Source organism: Peromyscus leucopus, chromosome 2, assembly GCF_004664715.2.
Source record: "Peromyscus leucopus breed LL Stock chromosome 2, UCI_PerLeu_2.1, whole genome shotgun sequence".
NCBI classification, from domain to species: Eukaryota; Metazoa; Chordata; class Mammalia; order Rodentia; family Cricetidae; genus Peromyscus; species Peromyscus leucopus.
In genome coordinates this window covers 59,360,374-59,373,003 of record NC_051064.1, presented here as the reverse complement: position 1 = coordinate 59,373,003, position 12,630 = coordinate 59,360,374, and the positions used below count along the sequence as shown (strand labels likewise).

At 40.9% G+C, this 12,630-nt stretch overlaps 2 protein-coding genes across 2 annotated transcripts in view; one reads left to right on the top strand and one right to left on the bottom strand.

Annotated features, from left to right (window-relative positions):
* Invs (inversin) overlaps window positions 1-10,280 on the bottom strand; it is a 166,929-nt gene extending 156,649 nt beyond the window's left edge. The window contains 2 exon segments of the mRNA XM_028882764.2: window positions 6,314-6,443; window positions 10,124-10,280. Coding sequence (XP_028738597.1) covers window positions 6,314-6,419 — 106 coding nt within the window. The 5' untranslated portion in view covers window positions 6,420-6,443; window positions 10,124-10,280.
* A 196-nt stretch (window positions 10,281-10,476) lies between these two features.
* The window catches only part of Erp44 (endoplasmic reticulum protein 44), an 88,058-nt gene continuing 85,904 nt past the window's right edge, over window positions 10,477-12,630 (top strand). The window contains exon 1 of the mRNA XM_028882766.2: window positions 10,477-10,704. Coding sequence (XP_028738599.1) covers window positions 10,648-10,704 — 57 coding nt within the window. The 5' untranslated portion in view covers window positions 10,477-10,647. The remainder of the gene's footprint in view (window positions 10,705-12,630) is intronic.

Here is a 12,630-nt window from a genome sequence, read left to right as displayed (position 1 = left end):
TAGATTTCACTGCTGAATATGTTCTAAAAGTTACTCTGTTGCTGTATGGTAATATTAAAATACATAATAACTGTATGTTGATCTATTGGCTTTCCTTTGGAATCCTGTAGATTTTATTTTAGATTTAACTTTTTTAAATGAGAACATGAGAACCGGCCTCTAAGCTTTACCACATTGCTAAAACAGTCTATAGTCTGTGCACCCTGTTGTGTGTATGCACAGAGGAATGCTCATCCCAAATCCCCCCCCCCAAACACAATGCTAAGACAAATCCAGTCTACACAACCATTCAGTTCATTAACTGAGACCCAAGGCTACTCACTTCTTTCTTTCTTATTCTTTCCACATAAATATGAAAGTGTATGTGTGTATAGAAATATGTATCCATAAAGTGATGTCCCATAGGTTATTACGACCTGGCTGCAGTCTCAGTTTTGCTACATATAGGACAAATTACTTAACCTCTTAATTTTCTTATCTACAAAATAACTAATAAGAGCACCCAAAACTCTTTGAATGTATTGTTAAATTAGTTAACAAGCTGCAAACTCATAACACAGTGACTGATACATAAAACATGACTTTATGAAGGCTAGCTAATTATCACTAATACTAGCAAGTATAATCATGTACACAGTCTTCCCTTAGTGTTGAGGGGCGAGTGGTTCTAGGATCTCCAGTTACCAATACTGTAGATGTTCAAGTCCTTTACAAAAACATAGTACTGACATATAACCCATATGTGCTCTTTCATATATCTTAAATTGTCTCTAGATTACTTATAATACCTAATACAATGCAAACGTTACAGAGTCATTTTAGAATACTATCTAGAGAAAAAAGACAAAAATGTCTGTACATTGTCCAGTATAGAATAAGTGTCCCCCTTCAAATATCACCAATCTTCAATTAACTGAATCTGTGCCTGTGTAACTCACGACACAGAGGGCCAACTGTACTTCAATAATCACATTTATAAAATATAAATTATTAAATATTTTGTTATAAACATTTTACTTTTTTGATTGTTTGCATTTTCGAGACAAGAGTTTCTCTGTGTAACTACTATGGCTGTCTTGGAACTCTCTCAGTAGACTAGTCTGACCTCAAACTCACAGATATCCACTTGCCTCTGCCTCCAGAGTGCTGGGATAAAAAGAATGTGTCACCACCACCCAACAATCATATTACATTTTATAGACTACTCAATTTAATATTTAAGGTAAGGGTTGAGGTAAAAGAAGAATACTTGAAATAGTACCTGAAATAATACCTGGATTTTGCAACTTACAGGGCTCGCTACCATATCTAACTTCTTTAGAGGTGCTAAGTGGAGAAATGATTCTGAAAAATGCTTGTTTAGAAGGTGGAGAGTGTAATAAAAGCTGCAGTGCAGCCAGCAGGTAATCTGGGAAGTATAAGATGCTAAAGCATCCATCCCAGCATTGTGTGAGGCACAACAGCAAGGACTGTGACTGAAAAGATCTTTCATTCAGAGAAGGCCTCTTCAGTTCTCCTCCAAAACAATGGGCAGCTCAGAAAGTGTTCGATTTAATTAGTTGTGTAAGTAGAAAGAGACAGTCATCCGTTTCCATGGAGTCAAATGCATCATTGGCATACTTCTCCATGGAAACAGAGATGGGAAAACAGAAAATGCTCAAGTGAATGAAGTCGCTGAGCAGTTGGTGAACAAAGATCCAAGAAAGATAATTCATCAGTAGTACTATGACACCAGTTTAGGAAAGAGAAATAGCACATATGTAGCGATCATCAAACATGTGGTATGTAAAAAGATGTTTAAAATAGACTGAAATTTAAGATCAAACAGAACATATATTTTAGCATGAACATACACAAGTTGGGAAATGGCACAGAATGAAGATGTGGCCATATATACAGAAAACACAATGGCACAATGCCTAAAAGATCAGCAGTGTCCCTCAGTCAGTAATGACTTAGGAGTTCCTTGGATAAGGTGCTAGAAAACACAGAGATCAATCAATAGATTTATTAACTCTATACTTGTTACATGTTATACTTTTTAAGAATTTTCTTTTGGGTATATTAAATTATAGGAAAGTTTCAAGTTTCACAGTGAAATGTTTCAGTTAGTTTATATGAATGAACTAGTGTGCTTTTACTTTACAGCATACAACACAGTTTGTTTACTTTGGAAGACTGTAATATTCAGTAAAATAATGAATAAGTCATTTTATATAGTTCTTTTTTTCTCTCAAGGAACTCTGATTCAAATTTTTCCCCCCTCGGGGAATTTTGTCTCAATCTGTCTCTCAATTCAATTTAATTCAACTCAATTCACTTTTAGTCCTGGCCCTCAAGGTATTCATAGACTACTGGGAAGGAAAGATAATTAAATATGAGTTATAATATTTACTCATTTCTTCAACAAATAGTTCTCATATGCCTACTATGTGTCAAGTAGTCTGCTGGATATGGTAATGAATGACTCAGTCTGCTCTTGGAGAAGTCACTAGATTATGTGGAACAGAAAGACATTAAAATAGTCCTTCACACAAATATAGCTACACAGTCTCTATGAAGGAAGCCTATGGAGTACCAAGAGAGAATCCAATGAGGATACTGAACTGAGACTGGATTGTGGGAGCAGTTCTCTTTGCAGAAGCAGCCTCATGGTGTAGAGCATGGAGGTGATGAAGAGTTAGTCAGACAGACAAGAGCAGGTGAAAGCCCTGAAGTGGAAAAGGGCTTGGCAGACTGGGGAAACGGAAAGGAAGCAAGTTTTCCTAGAAAACAAGTTGTGCAAGGTGAGGCTGGAGGGGAAGAAGTACAAGCAGCCTTTTAAATAGTCTTCCAAATATAATGACAGGAAATGAAAGCGATTATAAGCCAGGAGAGACTGTAAGTGTATAGACTTTTTTATAGACTCGTATAGAGCTGAAATATTCAATGAAAATTCAAAAAGGGCAAAAACAACAGTATGATTATTATAAGGTCAAAGTGGGTGTAGGGGTATAACATGTACAAAATCCTGGATTTCAGAAGGAAGGAAGGAAGGAAGGAAGGAAGGAAGAAGGAAGAAAGGAAGGAAGAGAAATGAAAGAATGAAGAGAAAGAAAGGAAGAAAGGAAGGGAAAGGAAGGAAGGAAAAGCAAGAAAGGAAGAAAGGGAAAGGAAGGAAGGAAGAAAGGAAGGAAAGGAAAAAGGAAGAAAGGAAGGAAAAGAAAAAAGAAGGAAGAAAGGAAGGAAAAGAAAAAGGAGTAAGAAAGGAAGGAAAAGAGAAAGAAGGAAGGAAGGAAAAGAGAAAGAAGGAAGGAAGGAAAAGAAGGAAGAAAGGAAGGAAAAGAAAAAGGAAGAAAAGAAAAAGAAGGAAGAAAAGGAAAAGAAGGAAGAAAGGACAAGAGAAGGTACTAGAGGAACACATCTATACTCCCAGCCTGTAGGAAGCAGAGGATCAGGAGTTCAATGTCGTCCTCAGCTACAATGAGAGTTTAAGGTCAGCCTGGGCTAAATGAAATGCTGTCACAAACATAAGCAAGGTAGTAAGTGTCTGCTGGGGTACTGACAATGTATTGTTCTTTAACTTAGATGGAGGTTAATGGATATTTGCTTTGTATTCATTTAAGTTGCATATATAAGTTATATGTGCTTCTTTCTATATATTTATCAAAATAAGAGGCATATACATTTCCGTGTTTTTTAACCATGAAAAGAATGGATTAATGCAATAAGGTGGGGTTAACGGGTGTCTCAAGAAGCTCATTTTTGGATGATAACTGCTACTGTTCCTTCTTTTATTTTGCTTCTTTGGAACTGTACACTCTGGGTTTTAGTAAGACATGACACTATCCAGGGAAAGACTGGTTCTTCAGCCTCCGTTGTCCTAGGGTGTGGTTCTGTCCTTAATTTTAGTCTAGCTCCTTAATGACATTACTTTCCTCTGACAAGTGAGCTTTGATTGCAAAGACAGTATCTGCCTTGTATCCACATAAATGCTGAGCTCTGCAAAGCCAAGCTCTGGCAGCATCTCTGGTTGGTTCTGTGGAGAGACTCCTACCCACCCTAGGCACCCATATGCCTCTGTACTATTATGATCAGATAGAAGTTCGACTTCTTCAAGCCACTGTGCATTAGTAGTTGTGAGGGAAAACTGAGAGATGCAGCAACACGTACAGGCAGATAAAAGACAAGGAGGGTGTTTCTAAATACAAACAACAAAACATGTTTAGATGTTATTGGGGAATTTGTCTAATAGAAGAAGGGACAAAAGATTGAAGATGTCATCAGAGGTTTAAACAAAATGGAGTAAATTCCCAGAGAAGAAGGATGGACAGAACACAGATCCTGTCAGGAAGAACTGGCCTTTGACAGGAAGCTGAATATTTTCCATTTTGTCAGAAAAAAAAAAAGAAGGGGGTAGGTACAAATGTAGGGAGATTTGCAGATATTATTCTAAAAGATGAGGAGTTCCCATTTAATGTCTCCATTTTCTCTAGGGATCATACAGTATTATCTGAGAAAAGGAGGAGGAGAAGTTGGGAGCCGAGCTTTCAGCACACAAGGAAGGCACTAAGCATTCACAATGGAAAAGGTGTAGAGGGATTATTTGAAGCAGGGATCAAGAATTGGCATATTATAAATCTTCAAGCTATGTCTGATTGTTCTGGGGTTGCCAGGAGGACATAAATTAGGTTCATCCAGAGTTGTATGTTAGCCAGCTGAAACAGAATGTGAGCAAAAAGTGAGTGTTTCCAGGAGAAAGTTGTAATAGTAGACCATGGAATCAAGGCTGAATAGGGAGAGAGATAAAGAGAGAAACTGGTGGCGAAAACCTAGGGAAGATGTGTTGGAAGGCTCAAAAAGGAGGAGAAACTACTGTTTCTATTAGTAAGTGAGCTGGAAGTGTTTCAGTTCAATGGCAGAGCATTCAGATGAGTGATGTAGAGGTCCCAGATGTCAAGTTCCAGGGAGGAACTGGAGATGCAGGCAGCTGAGCTGAAGTGAGGACAATGTGTCTGATAGAGGAAGAGAAATATTTGTAGCATATACAAAACTTGAGGCAATTTATTTATTCTTAAATAAGAGTTTGTTTAGTAGAGAACAAAGCAAAATGGTAGCAGGGGAAAAAGCCAGGGAGTAGAAAGTACAGAGAAAAGTATCAAAAAAGAATAGAAATACCCTTGAGGCTTACAAAGGTTAGAGTTCATAGGCAGAAGTTCATGGAAAAAGTGGTAATGTAAGATGAAAAAAGTTCTAAAGGAACAAGTATGAAAGTTCAAGTAATTTTTAATTTATTGCCCAAGTTATCAATCATGAAGCCATCAAACACTGGGATGTAGAAATACTAAAAATAATGTTTATTCACATTTTATTTGTTCTCCTTTGAGAATTGTGACTATGTGGGTTGGGGGTTTCAATAATTCTAGAAAGTTTTTTTTTTTTTTTTAGCTATTTTAGCCTTAATTCTGTTCATTATTCATTTTGTTCTCTCTAGAACTTCCATGCTGGACTTCTAAACCATACATACATATAAATGACAGAGAAGCACACTGAATAATTTTAAATCATTAAAGTTATTTATAAACTTAATACTTTGAGTTAGTTAAATATAAACTTATAATATTGTATAGTAAATTTATCAAGTAATTTTCACCTCATCCTAATCCATATTCTGAACCTTCACGATTTAAGTTCTTTCTTGTCCAAGTACTGGAATAAAATACAACTACTAATATAGTTTTGTTAAAATGTTTAAGCACACTATACATTTAAATGATCACCAAACTCCCTTAGGACAAAATTGTTTTTAGTAGTTTGCTTTTCTTTGGTATTTGTGCACGTAACCATGTGCGGTGGATGTCAGAAGTCAAGCACTGACTGGCTGGCATCTTCAGCTGCTCTCTACCTTCTTCCTTGAAAAAAAAATCACATTGATGTGTTCATTTTGAGTGTTTGTGCATGGGTGTGTATGTCATGATGCCCACGTGTCAACCAGAAGAAAACCTGCATGAGTTGGTTCTCTCTTTCCACCATGTGAGTCTCAGGGATCTAACTCAAGTTGTCAGGCTTGGCAGCAAGCGCCTTTACTTGCTGAGCTATGTCACAGGCCCTGAACCCTGAGCTCATCAGTTCAGCCAGGCTGAGCAGTCAATGAGCTCTAAAGATCCTCCTGGCTGCCTCGAGTCAGCACTGGAGTTTCAGATGCACCCCTCTGGCTTTTGCATGGGTGCTAAGGATTTCAACTCAGGTCCTCATGCTGGTGTGGCAGACACTTTACTGAATGAACTATCTCCCCAATTTATTACAGCATCTAAGTTTACAGGGGACTGCTTACCAGCAATGAGTCTCTGAAGGGCACCCTTATCTCCATTAACTGCAGCGGCGTGAACCTTTGATACTAATGAGGATCCAGCAGAGAGCACGTTCTCTGAAATGTTCATAGTTTTCTCCACAACATGAGAGACCTGAAATAGTGATTGAGACAATGAGTACAAGTTGTCCTGGAACTAGCTCTGTGGACCAGGCTGGCCTCAAACTCAAGAGATCCACCTGCCTCTGCCTCCCCGAGTACTGGGATTAAAGACATGAGCTACCACCATGCAGCCAGAAAACACTTCTAAAACCTACCTTATTAGTGCTAAGTAGGTAGCTTGTAATGATTTATTATAGATATTTAAATAGGATTTAACTATTTAATTCCTACATCTATAACTGCTATGACATGGCAAATTAGATGGCCTTTGTACTACTTGCTTAACTGTAGAGTGAGAGAATTTTCTCAAAAAATTAGAAGACATTTATATTAGACACAGAGTTTAAAAGTCATACTGACTTCTAAGATTAACACAGGTAATGTGATTCCACACAATTCTTTGTGAGATCAGAATGTGCCCTGCTTTAAGTCACCCCAGATTGGGCAAAATAGTGGTTTTTCAGCCTGTGCCTTGCCCTGACAGTCTCCACTTTATTAAAAGCTTTTGAATTGTGTTTTGAGGGCAGAGGATGACTGTGCTCCTGGGTGGAAGTGAACACTAGCTTCAACCCAGCACCACCCATGCAGCACAGACTGGTAAATGACTACAGTCATGAGGGATCAGAGTGAGTGCCTTCCTATCAACTTTTCAAGGTGCAACGCCTATGCAAACTTGGTTGAGGAACAATTTGAATACCATGATATTCCTTAACTGAGAATTTGCATTAGGCATTGTCCCTTTGGGAACTCTCAGACAAGACCCACATAGAGGGCAACAAGAGAAACAAAAGGTAACTGAGAAACAGAAGGTGGATTAAGGCTAGGTGCTAACACTCTGGAGGCAAACCAGGTGTAGCTCTGTAGGAATTCTCCCACAGTATTGAGACCATGGAAGCACGTGAGCAAATAAAAATAACACTAAGGAAACCAGCCCCAATTGGACATGCCAGACCAAGGCTGGTTGTAACTTCCTCATCTGGACTGTATAAAGTGGAAGACCTAGCAATGCAATGGCAATGGCAATGGCCTCCACCAACCTATCTTCTGAGACCCAGTGTGTGCATCAAGGACTGACAGGCCGTTCTCAACTCTCCCTGAGGCTTCAGCTCAGCTGGGTCCTTGACTGTTGAAGTAGACTACTTGACTGCAATCTGCCCATCCACCTGCTTGCTTGTCTGCATCTGAACCCACTGTTCTTGTTCTAATTTGGTTTTGCTCTCGTCTCTGCAGCTGACTGTATCTTTGCCCTCCACCCTGACTATCCTGTGGCCTGATGTGAATAGTAGCAGCTTGTTCTCTGTGGCTGGCTTGGGGTTGTTACTTATCAGGACAGAATCTACTTGAATTTTTTATCAGCCTATGTCTGAAACCTCTCACATTCTGCCACAGGTTAAGTTGTATTCATTCTGTAAATTATATATATGCATATTTACTGTGTGCTGTTTAATATGAGAGTTAATATTAGTAATTGAGATTGGAATGAAACAATCTGCAGTTGCCTTGGCCAGATTACCAGAGTAGATGGGATTACCTGGCAAAGGGCTACCACTGAAACTGCTATACCTTGTGAATTTATTTATTTTATTCACTGAAATCTGACATAAAAAGACACAAGCATGCTTGCCTATGTTTCTGACATAGCTCTTTCACAACTGACAAGGATTATTGAATTGTTCTAATTTACAAAATAGTAAATTATGGTAAAAGCTGGCTTTTCGTTTCTTTAAGTTGCTGACAATGTGAGTTAACACGCTGGCAGAAAATACGGAAGCTGATGTTGTGAGGCACTTCTGTTTTGTCTGAACATCTATGTCATGTTAGAACAAGGAGGGTCATATGCAGGACTGTAGCAAAGTCACTTGAGAGAAGCTACAAAACAAGGATTGAGGTAAATCATAGTAGGAAACTACATTTAAGTTCCTGGTCCAGTTGTGTTAATGATCAGCTGTGTGTCTTCAGACTACCTCAGCTCTTTGAATTTCAGTAACTATGAAAAATTAATAGGGCTATGTTCTTTTATTTAACAAGCGAGGTGCCAACTATTCCCGCATCATACTGAATTCTAAAACATCCCTTTGGATCTAAAGCGAACAGTTTTAGGGGTGCCAGACCACAAAAACTTATTTGAATACTTTGAAAGCTGTCAAAATAGTTTAATCTATCGATATACATTTTTACAGATGTGCTTAACCATAATTCTAGCAGTGACGACAGCGGTAGGTGTACAGCTGGCGCTGAGAGAATGTTTAGAGTGAAATGTCAGAGGGCAAGTACTGAGTCCAAAGGGTAAGTCGGATCAAATTTTAACTTCAGGTAGAAATGAGGTTTCCTTTCCCTGTTCTTTTCTTTTTCTTTCTTTCTTTCTTTCTTTCTTTCTTTCTTTCTTTCTTTCTTTCTTTCTTTCTTTCTTTCTTTCTTTCTTTCTTTCTTCCTTTCCTTCCTTCCTTCCTTCCTTCCTTCCTTCCTTCCTTCCTTCCTTCCTTCCTTTCTTTCTTTCTCTTTTCTCTTCTCTTCTCTTCTCTTCTCTTCTCTTTTTTGTCTCCCTTTATTTTTTCAAGACAGGTCTTGAAATTTAGAGACCAGGTTGGCTGGGAAATTATTACACAGACTGTGCTGGCTTTAAACTCCCGATCCTTCTGCCTCGGCCTCCCAGGTGCTGGGAATACTGGCTTGCACCACCGTAACCAAGCCTCCTGTTTATGAACTTCTCATTGATCTAAACTTGGGTTCTGTCAGAGCATGAGGTGAGTGGTACACTGATCAGATCACTGCATTAGGAAGGAGGAGATTTAAGAGGATTGGCTCCACCACACTTTAATTCTGAAGCCCCAGAAAAGCCATTCCTCTAGGGCTCTTAACAGAAATGTTATTTTCCTTGCTGCTCCCCCAATAAATAATTTTTTATAGACAGAAATCAAAGCCACTTTGTTAGTGCTATAAAATGTAAATGTATCATCATTAAATCATTATCAAATAAGCCTGTGCAGTAAGTACTCTTCTAATTATTACAATGCAAAGTAGTGGTGCTGGGCTCACACACAGAGAAAATGCAGTTCTGGTTAGGATGAAAGAGTTGGTGACTGTGACAGGCCTCTGTGGAGTCAAATGCAGACATGCTGAGACTCGAGATGGGACTCCAGAGAGAGAGAAGGGGTAAAGCCACTTCAGGCAGCAGGAAAGCTGAAGCAAAGACTGGGCACAGGGAGAACCACAAATGCAGAGCGCCTCCTGGGAGCTCGGGAGTGATGATGTGGCTAATTTTCCACGCACACAGACCTGGCGGGGTGTTCACAGAAGATTCTTGAAAGTTACCAGACACCAGGTTACAATCCTTTGCTATGTGGTTAATTAGCAAACATACTGTAAGAAGTGGTCACTGTCACTTAGGCACTGCGCTCTACAGTTTACAACATGCTTCCCCACCCTTTCTCTCTTCCTTTCACGGTCCCTCAGAAGCAACCCTGGGTAAGTCACAGACTGAAGCCCCAGTGGTGGCTCTCCTTATATAACGGAGGAAGCAGCGCAGAAAGAAGAGGCAGCAGGCTTTGAGGCCAGGGATGGAGGAGGTTCAGGCCACACCTCAGACCAGGCCGGCCAAGAATCCGAAGCAGCGGCCGGGGCGGTGCTGGCCAGCCTGCCCGAGCCGCCCGTGCCAGACCGCTTCCTACTCACCCTTGCCTCCAGGACTGGCGTCCCGGGATGGCACCAGGAGGCACGACCCCCACGGGGCCGCCCCTCCCGCCAAGTGAGGCCACTGCGCCTGCAGGGACAGACCCCAGGACACCAGAGCCCGGGAGCTCTGAAAAAGCAGCCTGAGGCTCACGGCCGCAGAGCCCTCTGGGAATTGTAGTTCCCATCCCCCGAGGCGCAGAAGTACGCGGCCCCTTCCAATCCCGAAGAGCCCCGCGCGCAGATGGCTTGGCCGCCGTGGGCTCAGGGCCTACTGGGAAGGCGAGTTCCAGCTCTCAGATGACGTGGTTAATGAGAGCAGTATGGGACTACATTTCCCGAAGTGCTCAGAGGTGGGCAGGACCCGGAAGTGAGGGCGTGAGAGGCCTCTCTGGAAGTTGTCCCGGGTGTTCGCCGCTGGAGCTCCGGGTCGAGAGGACGAGGTGCCGCTGTCGCCGGCCCCCGGAGCGCAGCCCTTTCCTAGCCCGGTCCAGTCCCAGCCGCCACCTCCTGACCCCACCGTTACCATGAATCCCGCCGTCTTCCTGTCTCTACCCGACCTCAGATGCTCCTTGCTGCTCCTGGTGAGTGTCTGTAGGGATGACAAACCCTCCGACTGTGTCCCTGACCGCCTCCCGCCCTCCGCCAGGCGGAACGGTGCTGCCCCTGCTTGCCTCGACTCTCCTCCGCTGGTGAGGCGTACACCCCCTGGAGCTGCCTTCACCTTCGCCGGTTCTTTTGGCTTCTTAGGCCTGCGGTCCACGAGGCCTGCGAAACCACAATCAGGGATTGGGGACCTACAAACAGGACAGTTCGCCTTAGGGGAGTGATACGTGGGAGGTCACGGCTGAGGCTCCCTGGAGTACGTTTAAGTTTTGTGGACCATGAGGACCTGCTTGGGGCCTCAGAGTCCTAAGGGACCGAGGGGACACCTAATGTCTTCTCCCACGCTGGGAAGGGTGTGAAGCCGACAGGTGCGGGGGGCTTGTGAATCTGTGGATCCTCGAAACAGGCTGGCAAAGCCCTCTGTTGTGGCTTCATGCGATTGGTTGGAAACCCGGAACTGGAGACTGGTTTGGTGTCTACTGGGAGAATAGGAATTTGAAAAGGTGGAGGGTGTGATTATCTGACAGGCTCTTCTAGGGATTCCCGCAAGCCCTGTGGCAACCTCTCCCTCTCACTGAAGCATATGTCTTTGTCGGTGCTCTGGAGAGTAACCAGCTCTCCTGCATACATATGTGCTTAATACTCCCCAGCCTGATGGGCATCGTCCCATCTTAGCAAAGAATCTTTCCCCAGTTTCTCTTCCTCCGAAATATATCTTGAGTGTGTGACTTAAGTGGCCTTGTCTTAAAGCCAAATTGAGACAAAAGTGAAGGTCTAACTCCATATGGGAAAACGAGAGGAGTTTAATTGGGCTGTTATGACACAGTATTTGAAAATACTTGAATTATGGTAGATTCTTAGAAAGCTAAATTTAAGATGAACATCATTGTATATAAATTACTTTCTTCACAGCTTAACAATAATAATTAACTTGCAAGAAGCTGTATAGTTGGTTACAGGCAAAACTGAGTCTAGGAATAGATTTTTTAATTTATAGTGTGTATTCCATTGTATCACATAAAAAGTTTAACGTTTGTGCTTGAAATACTTTTCATTCTTATTATGACTTGAAAGCCATTTTTTATATACAATACTTCATTCTTTTCAAAATAAAATAATGCAAGCTAAATGAAGTGAAAATACTTCTGAAGACTAAAGTTGTGTATAAACAAGGCAATGCTAAATGATAGAATGTCTTATTAGCACTTGTAAATTACTTCTTTAGAGAAGAATATTCTCTCTCTCCTGTGTGTGTGTGTGTGTGTGTGTGTGTGTGTGTGTAAGTGTAATTTTCACTGTGGCACCTTCTAGAACAGTTACAATAATGCTATTAGAGGCCATATATTCTTAAGGACACTAATTATTAATCTTTTCTTTATCATAAAAAGAGTTATATGTTAGAAATTATTTTTAGGTGACTGAAAAGTCTAAGATTAAAAATCTCAAGACATTGAAACGTTGGAACTGAGTAGAAAAATGCTGTCAGTCGAGCCGTTTAAGAACATTTATTTTGAAATAACTGATGCTTTTTACTAGAGCATCTGTCAATCATGTTAAATATCTAAATGATTTCTTCTCAAATAAAGCCTATATTTTACTAAACTCTAGTTAAAAATATTCATGTATTTATCTTCCTAAGCAAAAGCAGAAGAGAGGACTACAAACAGAGAAGCCGTTTTAGAGAATTCCTGTAAAGATTAATGGGCTGGAAAACAAAGCCTCTGAAAAGTTTTCATGAACCAGAAGTACAAGTCAAACTAGATTCAATTTGAACACAGTGTTTGCTTACTTAGTTCTAGTAATCTAATCCTAGTTTAGCAGATATTCATGAAACATCTGTCTTAATCTCAACAGTGAGTAGCTTGTCTGAGTGCTAATTCAGTCATAGTGATGGAACCTGCTTA